The sequence below is a fragment of the Ammospiza caudacuta genome, chromosome 1, assembly GCF_027887145.1.
Source record: "Ammospiza caudacuta isolate bAmmCau1 chromosome 1, bAmmCau1.pri, whole genome shotgun sequence".
NCBI lineage: Eukaryota > Metazoa > Chordata > Aves > Passeriformes > Passerellidae > Ammospiza > Ammospiza caudacuta.
In genome coordinates this window covers 111438088-111464176 of record NC_080593.1, presented here as the reverse complement: position 1 = coordinate 111464176, position 26089 = coordinate 111438088, and the positions used below count along the sequence as shown (strand labels likewise).

The following is a 26089-nucleotide window of genomic DNA, read 5'->3' as shown; positions in this document are numbered from 1 at the left end:
GCCAATATTTCAAGTCTGAAATTTTTTGCTTTTAATGGTCCTTCTCTTTGGAAAGTTTTACATAGCATTTGTGGTCTGTGATTTTCATACCGTTTGCAGTATGAAAAACTTGTGGAGCAAACTTCACTGTGCCTCCACCTGTAAGCCATGTCTGCTCATCTAAAGGGCTTAGCACAGAAAGGTAAAGTTGAGGTGTATAAGCAGATTGAAGAGTGTCTTTGCTGAGGATTAGAGCCACATCTGCACTGCAGTCTCTGAGGCGGTGTGCAAGTCGGCATAAAACTAATAAATCAGAGCTTTGTCAGGACACCTGCCTGCTTGGCTGAGGCTTTGCACCAGCAAGAGTAGCTGCTGTGTCTCAATTTCCCCTGTACTGCTGCTGTGTGAGGTATTGCCCTGCCAGGCTTGGTGCTGAATGCTGGTGTAGGGAGAAGGGTCTTCCTGGGGCTGGGGAGGCTGTGGAGTCCAGCTTCCTCATCCTTTAATCCTTCAGGCTGCCTGTTCTGTGGAGGGAGATGCTCCTGAGACTGCAAGGTGCACACTGAGTGGATCAAGTCACAATGAAGATGGGAAATGCTGAGAAATATCTGCCAGAGCTGTGTGTTCGGGGGTGTGGGGAGCCCTGTGCCAGGGATTGCAGCATCTGCATCCTCAGCAGAGGAGTGAATGGTGGTTTTCCCAGGAAAAGCAGCAAATCTTGTTGCTGTGGGGAAGGTCACTTGGAGCTTCCTGAAAGTGCAAACGTTCAAGAAATGCAAAATTACTTGAAAAGTGTCCTTTTTGGTTTTGGGGTTTTTCTTTCAGGATGTTGTAATCTTGTAATCACAGAGAACTTGGATTTCCTTGGTCTGTGAGAATGTCCCTGGGCTTCTAAGAGAACCAAGAATAAAGATCTAAACATGGTCTCAGAGGCTGGAAGATGCCCAAGAGCTCAACCTGATGAAGCTGATGCTGGAGTTGCTTCATAGCAGGGCTGAACCCTAGTGACTCAAATGTTATATAAAACACAGCATGCTGCAATTCTGTTTGTGAAATGAGCAGGGAAAACATTGTGGTGGTGGCAAGGAAGTTGGGGCATTTCTCCTTACAGTCAGAGCTGGGGGAGTGGGAAGAAGAGCTGAGTAAAGAAGTAGAAACCCCTTTGGATGGGCCATTTTGTGCCATGTACTGCTTTGCTCTCTGTCTTGGTGTCCTCATGGCAAAACATCTACCTGACATGGGCAAGGATGTGGCTCCATGGGTGACAGATTTCCAGGGACAGGCTGGGGGACTGCAGCCACTGTTTTGGGGATCAGCAGCTGCTGGCTGGGATACAGTGTGGGGGTGTGCACCCTCCAAAGGCAGTGTGCTGGACGAGAGGCTGTGTGGGGACACTGTTCTGCTCAGCAAGGACGATGTGGGCTAGGTGCGCAGAGTACAGAGATTAACCACCCTGAACAGAGTGCATAAGCCTTCACTCTGTCCTGAAGGGACAGGCTGTGTGCCCAAGGCTGAGCCAAGGGCACGAGGGGAGGAAGGTCCCTGTGTGCAGCATCAGCAATCATTTCAGAGCTGCCCCCACTCGCTGTTGCACTGCCAGGGCTACTGCTCAGCACTGCCTGGGCTGGGCAGCCAGAATGAAACAGAGCATGTTTGCCTTGCAGCTGGGTTTGTAAAAGCTATGCAGTCTAAATAGTCAAGTTACTAACTTCCAGGAGCTATTTCCAAGTAGTTCACAAATGCTTGGATACCCCCTCTCCTGTGTTTGTTTTTCAGTTTGCAGCTTTTCTGTTGTTGTGGTTCCAACTGGCATTTTTGCTTATTTGCCCCACTGAAAGCTAGTCTTGTTGCTTCCTGGCACCTCACCATTTTGGAGATGAAGGAGGGAAGATTGGAGTGGGAAAATGAACGAAAGTTTTTCTTCAAGGAGGGGGAGGAAAATGGCATTTGTGCACAGATCTCTTCTTGTCCAGCTTTCCTGTTTTCAGCGTGTCCCTTTAGAGCATGGTGGGTTCAAGGAGCCCTTGGTTCCAATCTGTGTCATTTTTTCCATGCCCTGTCCTGCATTTGTGGGCTTCCAGGAGGTGTTGCAAGGTTATCTGCAAGGTCACTGTCAGGTAAAACTCCAGTAGTGGCATGATGGAGCAGCAAAAGGAGCTGCTTCTCATATCCTTTCTTTTATTCACATAGGACAGTCTTTCACCCCTTTCATCTGTTGTGCTGTCTTCTTCCAGCACCTGTGCAAACTCTGCTTCTTCATCCCTCCATGCCCTCATCTTTTTGCTCTGCCTTCTTCTTTTTCCCTCAGCTTGGAGGAGGTCAGGCTCTGTTGGACCAGAGAGCAGTGTGGTGCTTTGCTGTGTGTGTTCCAGGAGGAATAGCTGCCTATATGCTACCAGACATAGAAAAGCAAGCAAGCAAAGTAATTTTAGGCATTTCTAGAGACTTGAGTGTTTCTGGTCACTGAGAGCAGAAGCTGGAATTGCAGCTCATTGCTGTTAGAAGGAGCTGCAATTCCTTCCCTGCTGCAGAGGGGTGGCTGCTATCAGTGCAGAAAACGTGGCATCTCCCCCCTTGTGGAGTCCTGCACTGTGCTACTGACATGATCACTTCTTTCTTTCACTTCGGTGAAGGGAGTTTTGCTGGCAGGACTCAAATGTGAACTGATAGGCTTTGCATGTAATGCTTCCTTTTCTGATTGTTGGCTTGACCTAGAGAATGAGAGTGGGCATGCTGTGTGTTTGTAAGAATAACAGTAATCCTTGTCAATTTGTGGTATGATGTGTTGAGCCAAAAGGAGAATCTTAGGTGTGTATCCTTGCTGAAACACTGGCTTCCAAAGCACTTTATTATATTCCTACTTCTTTTTGTTTAGGCTTCTATGTATTCCAAGGACAAACTGCCCTGTTTCCTCTTTGAAGGGGCCACAGGCACACACATAGAGTTAAATCTGAGATTTTACCCAAGGTGCACTAACATAATTTCATGATGGTCAGACTTTTTTTTTTTCCTGTCTTAATCTCTGAATGTAAAGCAGGAAAATATAAAAAGCATCTTCACATGTGTGACTCAGAGAGGTGAGAGGGCTCAAAATACAAAATGTAGTAACACACACACGTGTTGCTGCAGCCCCTGGACCCAGGATGTGGCTGCAGAGCAAAGCTGTGACAGCACTGCAGCCAAATGTAGGGCAGGCTGGAGGAGGAGAGTTTTCTGTTGCATGTCTTATGGGTTGCAATGTCAAATATCATTTGGATTCCTGTCAATATATAACAAAATATCTTACGACCAAATTGCCTGTGGGCAAAGATAAATGTGCCCTCAAGGGGAGAGTGAGGCATGATGGGCTTTTTTATTCACTCTGTGTTCTGCATGCTGCTTGCCAAAAGTAAAAGCTTTCCTTTCCACAGGAGGGTGGGTTGTTTTTTGGGTTTTATTTTTGTGTGTGCCTTCTTAAGGTGATAGAAATATTATCAAAGAGCTGTTAAGAGCTGTTATTCACTTGTCCCTTATATTTTATTAAAAGCAAAATCCATTCTTCTTACACTTTACAACTGAAGTGTAGATTTCTCTGAAACAATGGAAATAAACTGTATTCAGGATTAAGACTGTTCTTGATCAGAAAAGGTGTAGGGCTGCTCTAAATGTGTTCCTCCTGTTAGTATTCCTGTATTACCCAGATACTGTTCCAGGATGTAAGCAGACCAAAGAAGTGCCCAATTAAAATTGAACATCGATGCTTCTGTCCCTGTATGCAGTCAGCCCATGTTTGAAGAGGCATTACCTGCCTGTTAGTGACACTTGAATTTTTGCAGGTTGAGCAGAAGGGGTGGGGTGGATGTAGCTAAAAAGCAGAGGCAATGGCAGCTCCAGCAATCAGGGGCCCTGTGTGCACAGGCCATTAGTGCCTGCTTGGACTGAGAGGGCACAGGGAGGTGGGCCAGGCCACTGGGCAAGCAGCCAGGTGGCAGCCCCACTTCAGAGCAGAGATGAACTTTTGTTCACTTCCAGCTGTTTTTATTTCATCCTTAAACCCGGGCTGAAAGAAAGATGAGAGACAAATTAAATTGTAATGATGAGTTCTCTGAAAGCCAAAGAAAACTATGCTTGAGCAGCTCCTGCATTTGGGGTACTTATTTTTAATTGGGAACTTGTCCAAGATGCCCTAAGTTCAAGCAGGGATCACTGCTGTGCAACACAAAGTGCCATGGTGTCCCTTTAGGACTTGGGATAGATAATGAGAGGATAGAGCATGTTTACTTGGATGCTATTTTAAAGTATCATCTAATTATAAATAACTGTCAATGAGAGCTCCCCAGCTCTCATGCTGTGCCCAGGATAAGTCTGAATGAACAGACTGTTTCTCTGTCTGCCAGGGCAATCTGGAATCAAATTCTAGCTCTTAAATCCATGAGGTTGGTAGGGTTAACATTTTCTCCATTGGCATCCCAACTCTGGGGAGCTTTCCCCAGCCTTCCCTGACCTCACTGCCCCAGACCTGTGCAGCAGCCAAAGGTGTGCAGCTGCCTCTGGCTTGATCAGCTGAAGCAACCACTCAGTATCTGTGCTTGGACATAAATAGGAAGTCAGTGACAGTGTGTTAAGTGCAATGCTAAATGCTGACCTCCCACCCCTTAAGTATTAAGCTTCTCCAGCTGGGCACCTGATGCTAAACAGGCACTTGGAAGTGCGTCCTGCCGTGGATCTCACAGTGTTTATAGACACATCTGAGCAGCAGCTCTCTAAAATGAGGAACGCCTGCCTCTAGTGAAAGAGAACCTCAGTTCTCTGAATGAAGTATTTAAAGGAGCTTATTTGTATGGCAGCAAACTGCTCAGAGATCTCGTTACTGCTGTGTTTTTCCTTTGGTCAGGTAGTGCTGTTGTTCTCTTTACCTATCAGACTGCTTTTGAAAGCTGATCTTTGCATTCTTCATTTCCAGGCCTGGTGCCTTCATTGCAAAGGGCAGATAAACATTTTAACTTTTTTACCCCTTTGACTTTGGCCATGAGAATTCAAAATGGAAAGTTAACAACATATGAGATCAATACAATTCCTTTCACTCCCTATAGTAATAATAAACTAGGCTGGAACCTCCCTTGCATGCAATGAAAAGTTATTTAGCTTTCTCCTCAATGTTTCTAACCTGTGGCCATTTTAAGTGCCGTTAAACTTGTCATTCCTTGCTGTTTTTCTTAGCACTTCAGATTTGTGGTGTTAGGTGACTTCAAAACCAAAGAGCTCTCTTCTGTAAGAATCTAATTTTTTTAAGGAATTGTATGGTTGTATGATTTTTTTCCTTCCTTTTTTTACCATGACACATAGTTGCCACTAATAGTTGGCAGACTTCAACATGTTGCAGAGTATCAGAATAGTTTAAAGAATTGCTGATATTTTCTAGGCTGTTGTAAGTAACCATGGCGTTTGACTATTTTGTTTGATCAATCATAGAATTAAATCTGTCATGAGGATACAGCAAATCTGCAGTTACATCTGATGATGCTCAATATTAATAAGAAGAGTAATTATGGTAGCAATAGCAAGTTACTCTGTTTTGGAACGTGAATGTTAAGATGTTGTTGTACTGAGTGGTTTTTTCCCCCTGTGTGGGAGTGAAGAGCAGTCTGTGTTGAAAGATGTGTTTTGGCTTGTTTGGCTTGAATTCATAAAAAGTAAGGTTTCTCATTCTGGGATGTTAGCTCTGAAGGCTTGAAATAAACACAAACAAAGCTCAATGAAATCTGTGTTGTTACTACTCTTTCTTTTTTTTTTTCCTCACTAGATTTCTTATGAACACAAAGAAAGCAAGATGCCAAAGTTCAAACTGTGAGATTGCTGAAGTCAGCAGAGAGTTTACCATCAGTGGCAGTGGCACCAAAATTCCAGTTACTGCTTATTTATAAAATATTTGTCCTTCTCTTCCCTGCAGTAGGTCAAAGAGGTTTTTTTGAAGGCTCACTGAGATGCTGTCTCTGTATATTTGCAGCTAGGGAAAAGCTTGCCTTGGAACAAACTGGATTTTTCAGTGGATTAATCTGTCCCATAGCTTTGTAATGAGATTATGGTTTATGCTGATTTGTTGCAACAGTACTGGTATATCCAGTCATTCCAATAGCAAAATTCTAATCCTAGAAAAATAAATCTGTCTTCTTGCTGGCAGGCATAAAAAGAATAGGTGGTTGGGAGTCTCTGCTCTCTTGTTAGGTATTAGTGGGTGATAGCTTAAGTTCAGCATCAGTTGGATTGAAGCAATTTGATTTTATCACGCTTTTGCAGAGGGATTGGAAATTGCAGAAATAAAGCCTTATCTCCTTTCTCTTGATTGTGAAATATTTAATGGTTGCCCAGAGCAAAGTCTGATCACAGTACTGTGAGGCTGAAGGATTACATCAATGCACAAAGTACCCCAGGTGGTAACAGAAGGCACTCTGGGGGTGATGCTGTCCTTGCTCCTTCCTTGCTGAGCAGGTAGGGTCAGTGAAGCAAGCTGCATTCCCTCTTCAGACAGCTGAAAGTTGTTGCAGTGCAGCCAGCAGCAGTTGTGTTTCAGCCAAGGTGTGCAGTGGCAAGAGGCTTCATCTGGGACAAACTGTTTCTTGGGAAGATGCATCTTGCCCAGCTCCCCTGAAGCTGCAGGAAGATTCAGTGTCCCTCCCTCCACCATCCAAGGTGGGGACAAGTGTAATTGCTGGTGGCAGACCTTGCTGCAGATGAGCAGCTCTTGGGCAGCACTGGATGAGGCTGGACAAATCTCATTGACATTTCCTACATTGTTTCAGCAGTGAATTAATGAAGAGATGATGTGAAATTGTTGAGTTTGTGAGGCACAACCTGAGCTGGCTTTGATGCCTAGCTCTCAAATAAAAATAATTTTTAAAACCTCTTGTTTTAAACTCTTTTTGTGATTAAAAAGCAACGCTGAACACCGGTAGATTGAGCCTTAATCTGACAGACAGCACAGAAGAATTTAGACTAATTTTAACTGAACTTCTATGCTTACAACTTTTCCCCACTTCTTGTTTCTGGCAAAAAAGGAAGTATGTAAGTCATCTTAAAATCAAATTAAGTATGAATCCTTATGCTGTCAAAGGAAACTTTTCACCCACTGGAAGATATGAATTCTGTGCTGCTGATGGAAGGTCAAGTCAGTATTGCTTTGGGTTTATTTTTTTTGCACAGAAGGGTGTTAAGTTGGAGTTTGAATCACGACAGAAATGCTCATTGATCCAGATAATGGGAAGCAGCACAAATGAATGTGCTGCAGGAATGGAAGTGTTAAATGGAAGTACATATTGAAAACTACTTGGCAATTTGTTTGAGAAGGAAGAAGGGAAACTGAAAAGTGAGGCTTATTATCAATAGCCCTAGATATAACTGGAATATTTTTATAGATCCGTGTGTTGAAAGATCAAAAGATTGTGTAGCTGAGTACAGAGCCTTCTGTTTTCATCTCTTCCACTATGCTCAGACACAGAAAGTCAGTTGAGACCACTGTCAGGCTTGCCTAATGAATCTGCCCACTTTAAATTAAAAATTTAGTACACTACATTATATAGCCCTGAGATGTTTAAATTTTAATGTGGTTTGTTTTGGTTGGGTTGTTTTTTTTTTCATCTTACTCCTAGAAACTACAATATTTGCTCCTAGAAATTATAATATTTACCCTTTTAAATTACTGGCAGGCTGTATTTAGACTTTGCATGATATACTCCCACGCAGGTTGCTATGCTTTCTTTTAAACAAGGAAGTTTCTCTGATCAGCTTGATTTTAATTTTTTAATCAACCTTGTTTTGTCTCTGTATGAAATCAGAAAGTCAGACTGATAACATGAAGTGGCTTTCAGAGAAGGCTTTTCTTCCATAGTAGTAGTATTTTCTCCAATTGCATGCTCTTTCTACTTCTCTGCCATTAGGCATTTAATGCAAGAGTAACTCTTTTGAACATCTGTTCAGTCACAGTGACATTAAAAAAATTCAATTTTTGTAGGTCTAATGTTGCTACAAGTGGGCTTCATCATGTAGAAAATATTTCTAGGGTGTTCTTCCCCTTCCTTTAAGGAACATTACAATGGTGTGAATTTTTCCCTACAAATTTCCATTGCTACTTCAGCCTTGAAAAATTCAGATGCTCTTCTCTACCTAATGAACTTTTTCTGCTGACCTACATCACAGATCAGTGCTTTTGCCAAAGAAATAGCACTGACAGGCTGAACAGCTCAATGGAGATTTGACTCAGTAACAGAGGACAGTGCCAAAGCTTAAGCAAGCAAACCACCCTAATTTAATATTTATTAGTCTTTGACATTCATTGAGGTGCATCTCCATAGATAAAACACCCAGCAGATAGTGTGCAGTGTGATGCAGTGTACAGAAAACAAAAGGTTTGACTTTCTCCCTCCACCCTTCCTCAGAGTTCAGATGGAGCTCTCATGAGGAGAGGTGGCACAGCCTGCTAAATAATAATAAAATAATTTGTCCTAACTTGAATATTCAGACTTAGCAAAAACTTTTTGTTTCTTCACCCAAAACGTAAATCCCAAATCATCACTACAAAAGAAGAAAGCTCTAAGTATCAATGAAATGTTTTGTAGGAGAGGAGGCAGCTGTTGTGCCAGGGAAAAGCTGGGGCAGTAACAGAGCTGAGTGCTGGGGGTGGTGAAGGATCATGTGTTGACAGCACTGTGCAGGTCCGATGGAAGCTGCCCCCTGCACTCTTACAAGGAACTTGGAGTTCTCTTTCAATAGCTTGTTGCCCATGCTAACACTCTGAGGCTTTTTTTGTGCATGTGTTTTCAGAGAACTTGTATTCTTAATACCATGAAAGCAAAAAACTCAGTGCAGTGCTGCTTGAGTGCTGCTGGTGCTTCTGTGAGTCCCTGAATCAAATGAGTACAAATTCAGATCAACAGTGAATGCTCTTTGTGATGCAGCCTGGTGTACATATTTTTGTTTTTGCTTACTTGGTTTGTGTGGGACAAGAAGTTGCCATCTGCTGTCTTTTTGTGGATGTTATGCCTGGTTTTTGTTGTGTTGTATTTTAAGAGATCAGAATCCCAAACAAACAACTGACTAAACAAGAACTAAAGTGCTGAGACCTCTTTGAAGATTATGTAAAGGATTAGCCCACCAGTGAGAGGAAACAAAGACTCTCAGATAAGAATGGCTCTTCAGTTATTTTTGATCTTTTCTTTCTTATTTTATTTTTTTTAAAAGCAAAAAAATGTTGTGGTACTCAGCCTTGTTTTAACACCTGGTGGTACTGCAAACATACCCTGGAAAGGCTTGCAGGTACCTGTGGTGCTCCCAGACCCTCATTGCCAAGGAGACTGAAGTGTGTGTGATGCCTGCAGTTCACAGCTGCTCACAGGTGCTGGGTGTTTCTCACCTGTGTGTGGTCTCCTCAGGTGTGCTGTCTCATCACTGCTCAGCCCTGAGCTTCTGGGTTTTAGATGGGGTCTCCCCAAAGCTTTTGTGCTGAGAGGAGGCCTTGGCTTCATCTTTTACCTTCTGTGGATCTCCCAATAAGATGAAAAGAAATTGAATTCATCTTAAGGTGTTACCTTGTGTGGGAGCTATGTGACTAACTGTGTCTGTTGAAACACAAATTTGCCTTTCCAGAAACAAGACAGCTTTTATTTGTTTGCTAGTGACAGATTTTGTATGTTCCTTCTTTTGCCATGAAAAAGCAGCACTGGCATTTATATTTGTGCTAGCAGTGTGACCTCCCTCTGACCCAAAACATCTCTTTGCAGAGAGCCATGCAAGTCTGTAGTACTGTCTTTTTTTTTCTTTTTTTTTTTTTAACAAGAGATAGATTATAACTGCATTTCATGCTGTGTGGGGCTGTCCTTTTGTTTTCATGATGGGGTAGGGTAATGTTAAGGTTTATCTTAATGCATGGCTCGTTTGGTCTTCAGCTAGGGAAAATCCAGGCAAGCTGCATGCCCGGTGAAGCACACAGTGTGTGAGTAGGGCTCTACAGTGCAATGGGAGCATGATGAATAAGAACCTCACTTCTTTCCTTTTTTCTGGCTTCGATAGCTTTGCTTTCTCTTAGTTTTCAGTTGTTGCCAGATAGACCTCCTTCCCTTGTAACAGTAGGCACATGCTGATAGTTCTGCCTAATTATTTCACAGCACAGGTGCTCACCTGACCAGCCAGCCACCTCTTTTTCCAGTTGGCACATCATTCCTAGCAAATGTTAGTGCAAACATGAGGGGGAATAAGGTGGATGTTATTCTTTTGTGTGGTTTGGTTGGTACCTGGCTGAGCACCCAGTCATGATTTTTAATATTGCTGAGATTTTTCTATGTAATGATATGTAATGTGATTATGGAACATTAGATGGAATAATTAAACTCACCACCTACTTAACTGACCAAGACAGTCTGGGTGATGCACTTAATTGTATGGCATCTGTTACCTTGCATGCAGATGGTGTTCAGGCTTAATGAAAACACATGGCCCTAAGTCTTGCTGAGTTTTCCCTGGGGTTTTCCCAGGCATCTTTTTCATCAGTTATTTCACAAAAGCCATCTTAAGTTTCTTGTGAGCTCCTGGTTCTTTTCTGTAAGCTTATTCATCGCAGAAAGAGCAAGTTCAGCGTGCTTGAGCTGATGTGCAAGGGACAGCACTAAGCTCACTTTGCAGTCTTCTGTGATGAATGAGATGAATGGAATGTGTCCATAACATCTTCCTGGCAGAAGGAAATGGTATCTAGCTCATCTGGTGTGTGAAAATGGAATCTCTTGCATTACTGGAACCTTGCATGCAACAACTTCTCTTTCTCTGAATTACCTGGTTACCTACTATTTTAATGTCTCCAGATGCAAAGCTTGTGCTTTAAGGCAGTGATGCAAACTCTTAGCCACAATGACAAAGTATGTGGCATTAAAAAGCATTTATATTCCTTCACATCACTGCCTATTTTTAGCTGTGTAGTTTCTGTGAGTGAGTGAGTGAGTGAGTGAGTGAGTGAGTGAGTCATATTGGCCTGAACATTTTGCAGTGACTTGAATGTTAGTTTTTCCAATATTAGGAGGAGAACCGTAAAAGTTTTGTTGTTGGTTTGTTGGTTGGTTCTTTTCATTTGTTTCATGAATTTTCTTTAGTGGTTGGTGTTGAAAAGTCACTGTTGTCTTTGGCAAGCAGAGTACGTGGGACCTGTGAGTTTTCTTTTGTGGACTGTAGCAGGACATTAGGGAAAGGCTCTTCTCTGAAAGATTGGTCAGTCACTGGAACAGGCTTTCCATGGAGGTGGTCAGGGCACCAAACCTGTCAGAGTTCAAGGAGTATCTTGATGATACTTACCCGTATGGTTTAGTTTTAGCCAGTCCTGTGAGGGATGAACAGTTGGGCTTGATGATCCTTACAGGTCCCTTCCAACTTGAGATATTCTGTGATCCAGGAGGAAGCAAAGAGGAGACAGGAGTGCTCAGATCCTTCAAAACTGAAATGGTCTTCAGTTCTTCTCCTAAGGCTTTGGGGGAATTCATAGATTCACATTTTGGAATTGTGAAATGCTAAACTAAATAAAAATGCGTGTGTCTTTAGAAAGTAGGCAGTGACAACAACTTGCAGAAATGTCTCTTTTCAAGAGAAATTACTTTCTGTGCTGCAGCATAGGCATATATAAACTCAGTCCCTGCATGTAATTGACTTCTGTTTTCTCACCTGGTTCTCAAAAAGTGGAGATGAAGACGTAATTTCATCTCTGAATTTGTAGATGAAGGAATCCTGTTGCTCCTTCATCAGTTTTGCTACAGTTGTTAGCTGTTAAATTGAAATTGAAATATTTACAATGAGAGAGTCAAGATTTGCCAAATATGGATGATCTAGTTTTGGAACTAGAAAGAATTATTAAAGTAGTATTGGTATTTAATGTAGATAGTGTTTAATAGGAATGGGACTCTTGATTAAGCAATTACCTTTTTTTGTAATGACTGTATCAACATGTGAATGATTTTCCTTTCCTGGTTAGTGTTTCCCTTGCAACTACCCTTCAACAAGTGTGGTGTTGGCAATATTAGAGGGTTTTAGGAATTGTACAGAAATGGGTCATGCAATTCAAAAATCATAGTGAATCTTATTTGCAATGAGCACCTGAAGACCTATTGCAGTGCTGTTTTGGTGGTGCTAAGTGAAGTACCCAGATACTGATTGTGGTCAGAAGACTTGTGGGAGATCAGCTTGTATTGGAACATACTGGCTAACTTTTTAGTTTAGGGGTGTGAGGCTTTTAATCTCAGGCGAGGATGGGTGTTGACACTTGATGTAGGGTTTAGGAGCTGCTAGCAAATCATGGGTGTCTTAGTCTCAGGCATTATTATGAATAAACTTGACTCATATTTTGGAAGGAGGGAGGCAGCTTGGGGAAGGGTGGGGAATTGCATGTGGTAGTTCATTGCTTCTCTTGACTTTTATTTGGGGGAGTAAAAGACCAGCACAAGTATTTGCCTGTCGATTCTTTGTAGTGGTTTAATTATATTGCAGGCATGTGGGGCAGGGAGGAGAGGGTGAAAAGATAGAGCACCTAATCCACACTGGATCATGAGAGACAAAACTGTTGCTAAAGATGAGTGGCCTGTGTTCTCTGTTTCCTCATGTTGTCTTATTTTTATGTAAGGAGCAGCCCAGGAGTGTGTTGAATAGTGAGAACTGAGTTGCATAGCTGGTGAATGTGAGGGCTGCTGGGTTCTCTCCCACACAGCCAAAATGTGATTAATGAAAGGCTTGCACAACTTATGCCACTGGGGTGGGGGGAAATCAGATGGAGTGTGTGTGGCTGTTTTGCAAGGTATGGCTGGCTGAGAGAAGTGTAAAGGGATAACTGAGCCTGGGCTGGGTTGGGCTGGGACAGGAGTCTTGTAGCAAGGGTCAGAGGGGTTTCCAGCCTGGAAAGTCCTCCCCTCCAGGAAGAAAGCACTTTAAAATCAGTGAGCAAGTCTTGTGGGGGAGATAGAGTAGAAGAAAATGGAAGAAAGAAGTGAGTTGCTTTGTTGTCCTCAGTCACAGTTTCCTTGCATAGATTGGATACCATGATCAGCCAAGTGTTTTTGATTCCTTTAATCCCTTGGTGACAAGGAGCCTCTTCCTATAAAGCAAACCCCAGGAATCTGTCTCACCAATGGTTAGGAAAGATCAGGGCTTGGTAAGGGCACACCTGCCCTTTGTTAAGGAGCCAAGGGGAGTGTCAACCCCTCGTCACATCTGCTTCACCTTGTCTCCTCCAGTCTCCTGTGGCATAGCATGAAATTCATTTCCGATGTAATCAGTTGCAGCAAATAATTGGTGTAATGAGAATTGTGGTTTCCAAGGTTCTGTTTAAGAAAATACAGATACTTCCAGCTGCAGACTCAATGATGTAGTCACTCTTGGGCCTGCCTTACTAATCTCTTTTTACACTCACCTGTCCCACCCAGTTTTAGTGGAGCAACCACTTAAACAGATCACAGCATGTGAGCCATGGCTGGAAGCACCTTTTCATAATGGGTGTCTTTATTTTCCTGAGAATATCTTCCTCAGATTCTTCGAGGGTGACCCATACTATAATTATTTCCCTGCAATTCTGGATGTAGAGTCCAGCCTTCCTTTAGGTAATAGTCTGAAATTATACCTACAGATTGTAAGGCAGAGAAAATGTATACCAGAGAGGCTTTGTATTTTGTTCCACATTTGTTCACCACTGTCAGTGAAACTAGTAAAATGCTAAGTCTTCCCTTAGGTGCCATTGGTTGGATTTTGTTGTGGGACAGAATAATTACTTGTTGCCACGGATTATAGGAAGCACGAGTGTAACTTTCAAAACTGAAACATGAGTTTCAAATAACACCATTTATTATTTTTATTACTGTTGTTATTATTATTATTGTGCTTTCCCTCAAAATCATAAAACTTTGCAGCAAGCGGAAGGTAATTTTTATACATATTAGAGGTTGCCCTGTGAGCAGAAAACATGAGATGTTCGAGATCTGATAATTTGCTAAAACTTAGCAGATGTGTAATTCCTTCAGCAAATATATGTGAATTTCTTTCAAGATATGGATGGGAAAGGAGTTCCCTGGTGCTGCATGGTAATTTTGCCACTCTTCCCTGGGCTTTATGAGATCCTTTATCCCAGTGTGCTGTGGGTGGAGGGGTGGTGCTTCCCAGGATCAGGACCTGGTGTTATGCAGTCTGCCTGTCTGGGCTGCCAAGGGATGTGGTCCAAGGAACGCCTGGAAGCCAGTTCATGAAATGGCCTGTTTACCTGGAAGCTCCTTTCTGTGCTGTGGAAAAGAAGGGAACCTAGAAATGTGCTTTCATCTGAGCAAGAATAACTGCTACTAAGGAGCTTTGTATTCCTTCTGACTTCCTTTTGTTTCTCCCTTACACCCCCATCATAGCAGTTTACCCATGGTTTTAAGTTAAAGACACGAATGGGCAAAGCAGGAGTGTTTCTAAAGTTTAGCAGGCCATGGAACAGCAGACTCATGGAGGTCCATCTATTGGACTCTGCAGGTTTGGCCATGTCTCTCTCTCGTTTAGCCAGATCCGAGTTTCTGGAGGAGACGAGCAGAATCCTGTGGCCAAAGGCTGTCAGAGCAGATGGCCCTAATGCTGTATTCTGATTTAAAATCTTAACAATTCTCACACACACCAGTTGCTCTGTTTAAAATTGTGTGGGAGGGTGCTTTCTGATAGAATGGGAGCATGAAATCAGGCAGGAATGGGCTATGTAGAAGCTGTTGCCTACGGTGGAAGAGTGCCTGTTGCAGGCAGAAAAATAGCTCAGTGGGAAGTAGCCCTGCAGAGATTGAACAGAGGAAATATCTGCTGCCCCAGGAAAAAATGAGGAAATTCTCATTCTTCCACTGAATTTTAGGGATATCAGGACAATGTGGAGAAAGTTCAGTTTGTTGTAGTAACCGAAGAGGATGGGTTTTGTCCAAACTTGATTCCAGGGCTAAACTATTTGTGTTATTTTTGGCTATAACTGCAGAGAGCTGGTGGGAGAGAAGGAAAATGAAATTTAAAGTTTCATTATTCTTGGACCGTGTTTAGTGTCTACTGAGTGTTCCTGAAAGTCCAAGTGACTGCTTCGAAGACACCTGGAGAAAGGCTGGGTTTTTGTGTGCTTAATGCAGAAATGTACTGAGCAGGACTGCAGGTGTGTAAGAGCAGTTCTGTGATGATACACAGAACAGTTTCCTGCTCTGTGAAATTTTGTTCACACATCATATCACACTTGAGATGTTTAGCTGGCACTTTAGGTGGTCTGTCTAATATGGCTCTTGGAATTACTGGAAAACCTAGCAAAGCACTCTAGACCTGATCATGCACTGCAAGCTGTAGAACAGGGGAGGATACTCTGCAGAAATTCAAAGCTGTGAGGGCAAGGGAAGAAAGAAGAGTTTGATCCTTGACTGTGTTTGGGATGGGTTTGACAGACACCAGAGTAGAAAAGTATAAGAGAGTGCCTTAGAAAGGTGAGCAACACGTTGTCTGGGTAGGCCTCTCATTGAATTTCAGTCTGAGAGTGGACTTAGATGTTTGTGAAAATTTTTAAAATATTTATTTATTAATTTCTCTTAAGTGATCAGATTAAGTTTATAGACATCTGAATGGCTAATTAAGCAGTGGCTTGCAAAGGGATAGAATGGCAAAGATGAAATCTCTGTGTCTGAAAGTGTGATATCCAGTTTCTACTGTATGGTAGTGTGATGCTTCTCTTTTAAAATATGAAAATGTGGTGTTTTTTTTCTTTCTTTATTTAAAAACTAAAGGACCTCTTGAGTATTTGTATCAAGTGAGATAGGCAGACTGAAATAGAAATATGAAAAGTGTGTTTATGCAGAAAGTTGAAAAAGGAGCCCCAGAGCCACTACTCAGTAATCTGGATTACATCTCTGTGATATTGTATGCGTGCACTGAGGTGTTTTGCTTCTTGTTTGTTTTCTGGAAGGTAAGGTGCTTAAGTTGCAAAAGTGAATACTGGATAGAGTTGAAATTTACTTAATTGCATTTTTAATTATCAAAAAGTCCGGAAAAAAATTAACACCAATAAGAATAAAATGCTTGTTGTGATGTTCTCCTAATTCATCATGCAGTAAGTGTGGTTTGTTTTATTTTTAAAAAAAAAAAAACCTACATCTGTTTTACAGGAGAAGCTATAGAAGGTCTTCGGGAGAGCGATTATCTTCTGATTCATTCGTGCCGGCAGTGGACAACAATCACAGCTCACAGTCTGGAGGAGGGTCACTACGTCATAGGGCCAAAGATAGAAATCCCTGTGCATTATGCAGGTAAAGCTAATGTTCACTGAAATACAAATTCAAAAATAATTCATTGCCTACCACTCATACTGATGGTTATATTTGAGAGGGTGAAGCTAAGCCTCTCATGCCGTCGTCTGTGAGTTAACTTTTTGGTAATGTTACAGAGCAAGAGATACTGACTTGCTTGCAGGGCTGCTAAATAGATGTATTTCATTGAGCAGCACATTGACAGAACATGTAGCTGTGTAGAGGAATTGATTTCAATTTGAACATAATGAGTTGCCAGCATTTCTCATGTGTGGATGTGGAGACACAAGTGTGAAAGTTTGAAATTGCCTTGAAATGTTTGGTCAAAGATGGAATGGATTTTACATTCAGGCTGGGGGGGATTTTCTGATGTTTTCATGTTAAACACCAGGGACACATCATAATAATACTGCAGTTTTAAACTAATGCTCCTCACTAGTGCCTTGTCTTTCTCTGCCTTCTTGGGTGATAGAGTAATACTGTTGTTCCAAGTAGCTATGATCCAACTAATCCATATTTATTTTATTATTTGAAATTATTTTTACTTTTCTAGGAAATTATTTTTAATACTTTTTCCTGCTGTTTATTGTTCTTATCACAAGCTGAACAGAGCAATACAATGAGTGGGAACTGTTTATGTTACAGCAGTAGGTAGAAAACTTTTCAAAGCTGGAAAGTGTGAACTGAAAGAGTCATGGCTACAAAGTGAAGATGTGAGTTTTAGTTTTAATTAGTGTTCTGTATAAACAGTTATCAATGGAATAATGTTCTTGCCTCTGCTGCAGTCTCCTTTAAAACACTGTGCACTGAGGGTGTGCTGAGTTGGACAAGACCTGGCTGAGCTGGTTTGTGTCAGTCACACCAGTGCTGCAGCTGCAGCAATGCACCCTATTCCAGTGATGGAAATTACACCACTTGCCTTCTTAGGTACTGTTTCTCCTTGGAGTTCACTGCTGGAATGTTAATTTTTCTATGATATGTTTAAAAATTTTGGTCTGATCGCATATAGTGTTATAATGTATGTGACTTTAAAACTCTCTGAAGTTAACTTTCTTAGGATAAACATTTTCTGGTGCTTATGCTTAGTAATGTTGATTCTTTTGTTTTACACCTCCTGGCTGCATAAGCTCCAGTGGTGTGGACAGATAAACACTTCATTTCCTTTGAACTGAATGCCATGTTTTTAAATCCTTACACTGATTCCTGGAAGGAGAATGGAAAATAAAATGGTTAATGGCATAAGAGATCTTAATGGGTTTACTGAAGGCTTGGTTTGGTTCTTCATTTTTAAAGTTAACAAAGATATGCTAAGCAGGGTTTCCTGACTCTTCATGTTTCCATTCATTCATATCTTAAATTTGCACAGACACCAGAAAAATAAAAATCCATTCCCTGAGGTACTGCAAAAGTGTCAAAGTGCTTTTCTTCCTGGCTTGTGTTAATGCAGGAAAAGGGGGTGTGTTTAGTTAGCAAAATACGTTTTTCTGTCAAAGTTCCTTGCCACAAAACCTTCATTAATGACATGAAAATACCTGAAAGTTCAGAAGCTTCCACTAGTGAGAACACTTACTGAACACGAGATGAGCTCCAATGTTGCCAAAGGAACGTCACAAAAATGGTCTGGGCTAATTTGCAGAACCAGAGTGTGTCTGATGGGCTTGCCTCCATGAAAGGGGAGATGAATCTACACATGTGAAGGGTTAGCTAGTGAAGCCCTGCAGTGGCACTTGGATGCTGACATCTAAATGCAGTTAGAGGTGCCTTCCATAGCCTAAAGATGAGCTTGTGCTGCTGTGGAGACCATCCAGAGGTGTGTGAGCCAGCACTGAGTGTGCTGTCAGCGCTGCCCTGTGCAGTGTCTCAGTTCACTGCTCTTGGGATCCAGAATTCCCTGCTGGAGAGGCCAGCTTTAATGGAGCTGCCTGAGCCAGCCTGCTGGGCTGGGTGCTGGCCTGGATTATGGGACATGGTTAAACTTTAAACTTCTGTCAGCTGAAATGTACTACCTACCAGAATGACCCTTAGAGATGGAATATAAGAGTTCATTGAAATGACTTTCAAGGTTTGTTTTGGCTTTAATAGAATGCCATTTTTTGTTCTTTAACCCGAGAAGAATTTCAATGTCGCAAATTGCAACATGATTTTCATTGTAACAGTTGAGCAGGAAGAGACACTGAGATTGATTTTATTTTCCTGAGATTACAGTTTAAGTACCACAAAGTCATCACTCATGTATATATAACTATGACCATAAAGTAAATCTTATTTTGCTACTTGCTAAATCAGGTTTTGATACACTTATTAAACAATACAATAAAGCAAATACAAAACAAATACAATAAAGCCTTACTAAAGAGGGAGAGTGCTGTATTTTACATTTAAGTGAAGTTTTATTACCAGAACCTGAGTTGTGCGGTCTTGCTGGTGATGCTTTCCCTACTATGAAAGTGCTGCCCTGGTTGTTTCTTTTGGTGGTGGCAGACATGGTTAACTTTTGCTGTTAAAGATCATATATGACAGCTGTTAGTATAACCATTCTCTCTGGAATATGCTCTCCAGTCTGCTTCTCTTTAGAGTAAAAATTAAAGTTAATGTAGCATCAAGTTAAATTTTTATGTAATTAAAACCAATAACTAATGTGTTTCTGGCACTTAAAACAACAAAAGTCTTCACATGCATATGGAATGGAGAGCATATTAAAATTAATGTCCTGATAGTGCTCTGTCTTGGCCTGAAAGAATGGGTTTCACAAGAATCCAAGGTAAACCATCACAGCAGATGGACATTCCTTTGGTGTTGTTTCCTTTCTTCAGGTTCACAATTCACACTTGATACTTCAAGGAAGGTCTTATCAGCTCTGTGTCTGAACTAGTTATGTTTTGTTCCTGGTACTCTGATATCCTTAATTTCTACTCTAAAAGCAAGTGTGTGTTACCAATACCCTCTAGCTGACATAAAATATTACTGTTAGATTTTGCTTAGGCAGCACATTAACCTTCACCTTGATAGATGTCTCCCCTGGCAGCCTCTGGAAAATACTGGTTTGTGATCTCAATTTGGAAGATACAGGGCCTGTTGGTATTACACTTTGCTGTGCTGAATTACACTTTGCTGTGCTGCTGCTTGCCAAGAAAGATACTTTTCAGTCTTCTGCAAAAGTTCTGCATAGGAAGATGTGTGCCAGGGCCATGCTGGTGACCACAACTCAGACGTACTCTGTGATAACTGAGAGGCACTGAAGACACTCTCAGGGTTTTAATACTGTGGCCCTCAGGTGTTGTCTGATTCCTCTTGCATTACTTTCCAGGACTCTACAGCTCAAAACTACCTTTCTGAGGATTCTGAGGTTTGTGTGTTTGTGTTTCTGAGGATTCATCAGCTCAAGCCACAGAGGTGTTCTCTTCTGACTGTAAATGGCTTGGGTTCAGTCTGTTGTAAATGCCTCTGCTACATGGCCATAGTTGTTTATGTGTGCACATTATGGATGTGAAAGTGGATGATCAGGTTGGATGTGGTTGCTAAAAACCTGCTGCACAGGAAAAGTGGCACAGAAGGCTGTGGAGTGTGTGCATACCCCCACCTACACAGGGCAGTCTTCCCTTTCAAAGGCCATGCTAGTGTTGGTGAGTGCATGCAATGGAAGAAAAAAGTACTTTGGGATGAATTGGCAGCATCCAGGTCATTTTGCCCCAAATACTTACTGCCATGTTTAATCAAATCATAACAGGACTTTTAATGTTGGGGTTTTTCAGGACCTTATCTCTCTTGTTGCAACTGATGGCTCATTTTTTCAACTGTCTGGTTATTTCCATCCTGAGAGGAAAGCTGTTCCTTTGAGATTATGTATAAAAAAAAAGGCAAACACATAAATGTAAAAATCCTTTTCTTTTTCTGTAGTCTTCTACTCAGTTTTGCCCAGAGTTTGGAGGGAATGCCTCTTACATCTCTGCCGCCATGTGTGTGCACACAGGAGGCAACTAATAACAAAAATATTTCTATAAAGATATTAGAAAGTAACACCCTGCTCCAGGGTGTGCCACACTGTAACACATCCAGGATGTTGAAAATACTCCTGTGAACTCACACCTCCCTGCCACAGACTGAAGGTGTGCAATTGCTAATACAGAGTAATCACTCTGGTTGCTTACCTAAGTGAGCTGATAGCTTTCTTAATGTCTTTTAAATGAGGAAATATAAAACCTTGTCATGTGAACCTTCCACAGGTGGGGTGTTGGGTGGGAATGAGTCAGAAGGCCCTTCTCTGGTGTTGGAAGGGGTGTGCAACAAACACCCCACTGAAACCTGTTTCTACTGGTTTGATTAGTTACTCACAGAGCTGTGCCTGCTCCTCCCCGTGTCCTGCTGACATGGAGCAGGACGCTCTCTGCAGGTCTCCTCAGGAGTGAGCTTGCCTTGGCAGCAGGAGAGCAGGACAGCTCCCTGAGATTTGGCAACCTGCACCTGCAGAAGTCCTCTCTCAGGTCCAAAGGCATGGCTGCCTCCAAGGCACAGTTTGGCCATTCCTAGAGGTTTATTGCTATCTGCTCTCCCTTGGACACTGGGGGAGGAGACCATGGTGTGAGTTTGGTATCTCCCAGTTGTCTTGAGATTATGACAGTGACAGCAGCTGCTGTTCCTCATTAGCCACCCTGAACCTGCTGCATGGTGGTTTGGGAGGTCTGGAAGAGCTCAGAGTTTTCCTTCAGTGATGCTGTGCACTTTGAGATGTTTATAATATGTTGTGAGATGTTTATATTATGTTGAGTCTTCTGTAGGTTTGCTGTGGAGCTCTCTGCCTGGCCCTGGGGAGAAGAGCGAGCATTAGACTGGCACGCATCCTTTTCTTGTCAGCATTATGGTATCTGCTGCCAGCTTGTGCTACTTTGGGGACAGAGCCTGCTCAAGTTCAGCTCAGCCTCTCCACTCCCTCAGATGCAATTTCATGCTGTCTGCTGCTTGAGGAAGGTGGTGCTGGACAAAGAGCTCTTTGTCTGGTGCTGTGCCTCCCTTGGAAGAGCGGGTGTGCCAGGGAAAGCGATGCCTGTTCTTCTCAGCGAGCTGAGCAGCACAGCCCTGATGGGGTAATTTTAAGTTCAAAGAGGTGGGTGAGATCTAAGGCAGGGAGGGACACTGCCTTAGAGAAAGAACTGAGTAAAGAACTTAGGTGAGTCCTTTCCAGCCAACAGGCACACCACTCCCTGATATGAAATGTTTTGCACTTTAATTTGTGTTTTGCTTTGAACTTGGCTGGCACCGAGCTATCACATAGTTCTCCTGAGGCTTTTGTGCTCTGCAGCTGAATATCACTTTCTAGAGAGCAGGGCCCAAATGCAATGCTCCTGAGAGAGGCAGGCTGCCATGTGTACGTGGGCTGGTAAATGATTAATGAATGGATATCTTCTTCCTCAGAAGAAAACCAAGAAAACAACCTTCCCACACATTTAATCCCCCCAGTACTCAAGTTTTGTTTAGTTTTTTTCTTTTTTTTCTGAAGAGTTGTACATCTGCAAAACAATCTGTTTGAAAAGAGGTTTGAAAGCTTTTCACAAGTACTTCTAATAAAGGAAAGCATTGCCACCAGCATATAGCCTTCATGCTTTTAAAAGAGAAATATGACTTCTGTAGTTCTGAATATTTGACTGCATGAAGTTTCTTGAGAACAGCAACCTTTCCCCATAATCATGTAGAAGAAAGTGTATTTGGTATTCATTTAAAAGTCTGATTGTAAAGAGAGGGCATTCATTGTATTGACAGTTTGTGCCTCCTCAACTCTGAGATCAGTAGTGTCTGTAACACTTGTAATTGCCCATACAGCATCATTACATGTTTTTCTGGAAATGTTTTTGCTTTAAAATATATTTATTGACTTGATTTTAGTTTGTTGCTATCTCATTTTCCCCACAAAGACTTATTTTTTTTATTCTAGGAAATCACTGCTTTGTAGTCTGGAAATTTTTCATATTCCTAGCTTCTCAAACCTGTCACCTTGAAAAACTGGATGAACTCTTCTTCTATACAAGCGAATATCCATATTTGTCTTCTTTTTTTTTTCCTCCGAGAGTTAACTTCAAGTTGTCAGACTTTCCCATGGTCCTGTCTGTTACTTCACTTTCTGTGCCCATTTAAATTTTGGCAAACACTTCTCCATTGATCTACAGTGCAATATCAAATTGCAGAATCAAAATGCAGTCAATGAGATTGCTGGCAAAAATTGCTTATTTCTTTTGCATCTCTGGGTGCACTTGTTCTTCCTGTTCTTTCATCTCCCCCTGTTAGCCAGTCTGGTGAAGCAGCAGCTTTTTACCTAATTTTAATGAAATATTCCCCTTTTGTCAGATCACCTGTGTTGGAGAATCTTGTCTACTTTGTGTTTTGTTTTATAACTGCTAAGGAAAGTATACATATGTCTTCCTTTTTTTTTTTTTTCCCCCTATTTCTTTCTTTGTGTATATACAACCTTATGTCTATGTTTCTTTCTTTGTGTATATACAACTGATGTCTGGTATCCCCTACAGAACTTGTAGAATTTGCTTGATGTTCAGTTTGGTGGGTGGATATATCAAAATTTTCATCCAGCTTTTTAATGATGCTACATTTAACATTCTTTTAGTTCCAATTTACCTTTTAGGTATTTCAGATGGGCCAGACAGCAAAACTGGAACTGCTGAAAGAGTTTGCAGCCCTCAAAGACTGTTGCTCTTTGATGTAATGAAAAAAATGGCACTAGTTCACAGGGTAGTAATATTCCAAGCAATGGAGGAAAAATATGTGTCACAGAAGTTCATGGAAAGAAAATACTTATATTTTCTTTCTTTCTTTCTTTCTTTCTTTCTTTCTTTCTTTCTTTCTTTTCTTTTCTTTTCTTTTCTTTTCTTTTCTTTTCTTTTCTTTTCTTTTCTTTTCTTTTCTTTTCTTTTCTTTTCTTTTCTTTTCTTTTCTTTTCTTTTCTTTTCTTTTCCTTTCTTTTCTTTCTTTTCTTTCTTTCTTTTCTATATTTCTTTCTTTTTTCCTTCCTTCTGACACTTACTTCCTTCCTTCCAACACTTCTTCCTTCCTTTCCTTTCTTTCTTCCTTCCTCCCTCCCTCCCTTCCTTCCGACACTTCTTCCTTCCTTTCCTTTCTTTCCTACCTACCTAAGAGTCTGTGGTTTGTAGGCACCGGTTCTACCCTAAAATATGCTTGGTGCCTTAAAGGGACCAAAAGCTTGTGATGATGGGGACATTTTCCAATCCTGTTACAGTGAGGTACTAGGTGGGAAGAGGTGTATGCTTTTAACTACAGCTGTCTTGCCCTCTTGCTCCCATCTACCTTGACTTCAGCACAAGTATAATCTTATCCTTGTTCTAAAAAGAAAAACCCTGAGTTTTGTCTCAGCATTGAACCTTGTGTTTGATTTGTGAGAAGGGAGGTAGGAGGAGAGAGGGAAAACTTGCAACTTTTACAACTGATGACTCCTAATATCACATGTTCCTCTCAGACTTCCACAGTTCTTGGCTGTTACTCAAAGTCTGCAAACTTGAAACTTGCTGAAATTCAGCTGTGACCTTACAAACATTCACTGTAAGGTGGTTGGTGGGGTTTTTTGTTTCATTCTGTTTGCTTGTTTCAGATCTCCATGAGCAGCAAAAAAAGCCAATTGGAGTTGCATCAATTAGGAAAAAGTTCTAGAGGCTCATACAAAAGAAATTAACTGGGGAGGATGACTTTTTCAAAGATTGCAGTTGAGGGCAGGGTAGAATAGCAGCCAGGAAACTGGTTCCCAGAAGAGTGGGAGATGGCCCGAATCACACAGGATTTGCTTGGCATTGCTTGAATTACTTTGCCTGAGCTCTTGGCTGGTACTTTGTAGTGCTGGGCTCATTTGCATGATGCTGGAAAGACTTAAGTGCTTGGGAGAGGGTCTTAAAAGCTGCCTGACTTAGCCACTGGGAAGCTGAGAGAAAAAGGCTGATCCCCAGTGGGAATCTGAGGTGTATTCAGTGCTGCACTCGAGGTTCTGGTCTGATCCCACATTTCTATCGATTTGAAGCTACCCTAAGCACTAGCTACAAGAAAATTGGAAATGTGGCTCCTGAGTTCCCAAGAGACAGCTGTTCCCCTCTTTCATGAGGTCTAACTTCAGAAGGGAGGAGTTGCTTGAACACTACAGCCTACCCAGCTGGTCAGCTCCTGCCAGCAAGGTTGGGGCAGGGAAGCAGTTCCTGTTTCTAGGCACTGAGCAAGGCATGAATAAAGTGAGGAGCTGCTTCACCCCTTGCCTGCCTGACAGGCCTGTAGAAAACCATACAGTTAAAAGTCCTTAAGGATAGTGAAAGAGCTCAAAAAGAGGGTTTCTTACTCTATACTCTGTAATTACAATCTGGAACTTCACACCAGTTTTCCTAAAGTAGGAATTTTACAGTTTTAACACCACCCATCTGGCTTTGAAGTTATCCCCTAATGAGGTAAAGGGAGCTGTAAAGGATATGTTTAATCAGTTAAAAATATTCTTTCTCTTCTGTGCAAACTTGGGGGAAGAATTTTTATTAAATTCTGAGAAATGGGATATTTTGAGTTGATGGTTCATATGGGCAGTGATGCCTTTTGTTAATCTCTTCTGCAAGGCTGCATGAACTTTCATTTTTACAGAGTACCAGGTGCAGTAGAAAGCCAGCACATGTGACTGCTAGGAATAAAGCAGTCACCAATGTAGCTATCCCATGACTCTTACCTGAATCACAGTTCATGCTAGTAGTGGAGGAAGACTTGCAAAAAAATAAAGCCCTTAATGCTTGGGGAATTTGGTTATGGACTACTGCACATCTCTTTGCATTTGGTTGATTCTTCTGCTTTTGGTTTCACTTTGTTTCAAGTTCATCCCCACTTTTTCCTTTACTGATGACTTGTTACATGGACTAAATCTGCATGGGAATTTGTGAGGGAAGAAATTGCCATGAGCTTTCTATAATTAGTCTGTGAAATCTCTTTCAGACAGACTGTCCCTTTTCCTTCTGGGGGCCGGAGGGGGAACTGTTACAACTGAGCTGACATGGCAAACGAGCAAGGCAAAAATTATTGATGTCTTTCCCTTCTGTAAATACAGAACCCAGCTGGCAGGAATGTGGAGCAGGAATTTTGATAGGTCATGTGTGCTTAGGGAGGGAGCTGTAGAGAAATCTCACAGGGTGACGTCGTCTTGTGAATTTTTGGATGCCCAAACAGATGGTTTTTTTGTTTGTTTGGTTTGTTTTGGTTTTTTTTCCCTGCTGGAGCCAGTATTTGCTGCTGAAAACAACTGATAGGAAGTGTTGTAGGAATTCTTCATTCAGCATCCTCCCTGTGGAAACCAGCACACTTAACGTCTGGGAACAAGAGCTGGTCACGTCAATGCTGCCAATTAAAGCAGCTGACATCATGGATGTCCTAAGCTTTGACTGAACCACTGTGCCAATAGGAAAATAAAACCATGCTATGTAAGTCATGTATAACTGTTTATATGGAGAATGTAATTTGTGTGATTAATTTAGCCTGTGATCCAAGGCAGTGATTTTGCTGTGTCAGGGGAAGGCACTTCTGTGAGCTTTGAAATTTAAAGAAGTGGAAAAACTGGCGTTTTCCACTGTTGTGGGCTATTGTGCAGGGATTTTCTGTTCTCACTTGGCAGAGATGAACTTGTTTCAGTGGCAGGGAGAGGAGGGAAGCTATTAACACTAATAGCAAAGGTGATCATTATTACCTGCATAGGAGGAACATGGGTATTTAACTTCTTGCTCTGAAGGACCTGTGCAACAGAGAGAAACTGAAAGCCTGTACTTACTCTTTTGCAGTTTTATGTACAGACATGAAGC

The 26089-nt window shown here is 41.8% G+C and overlaps 1 protein-coding gene across 1 annotated transcript in view; it reads left to right on the top strand.

The window, feature by feature from the left end:
• GAREM1 (GRB2 associated regulator of MAPK1 subtype 1) overlaps positions 1-26089 on the top strand; it is a 99557-nt gene that overhangs the window by 6491 nt on the left and 66977 nt on the right. Inside the window, exon 2 of the mRNA XM_058804092.1 lies at positions 16122-16262. Within this exon, the coding sequence (XP_058660075.1) occupies positions 16122-16262 (141 nt within the window). The remainder of the gene's footprint in view (positions 1-16121; positions 16263-26089) is intronic.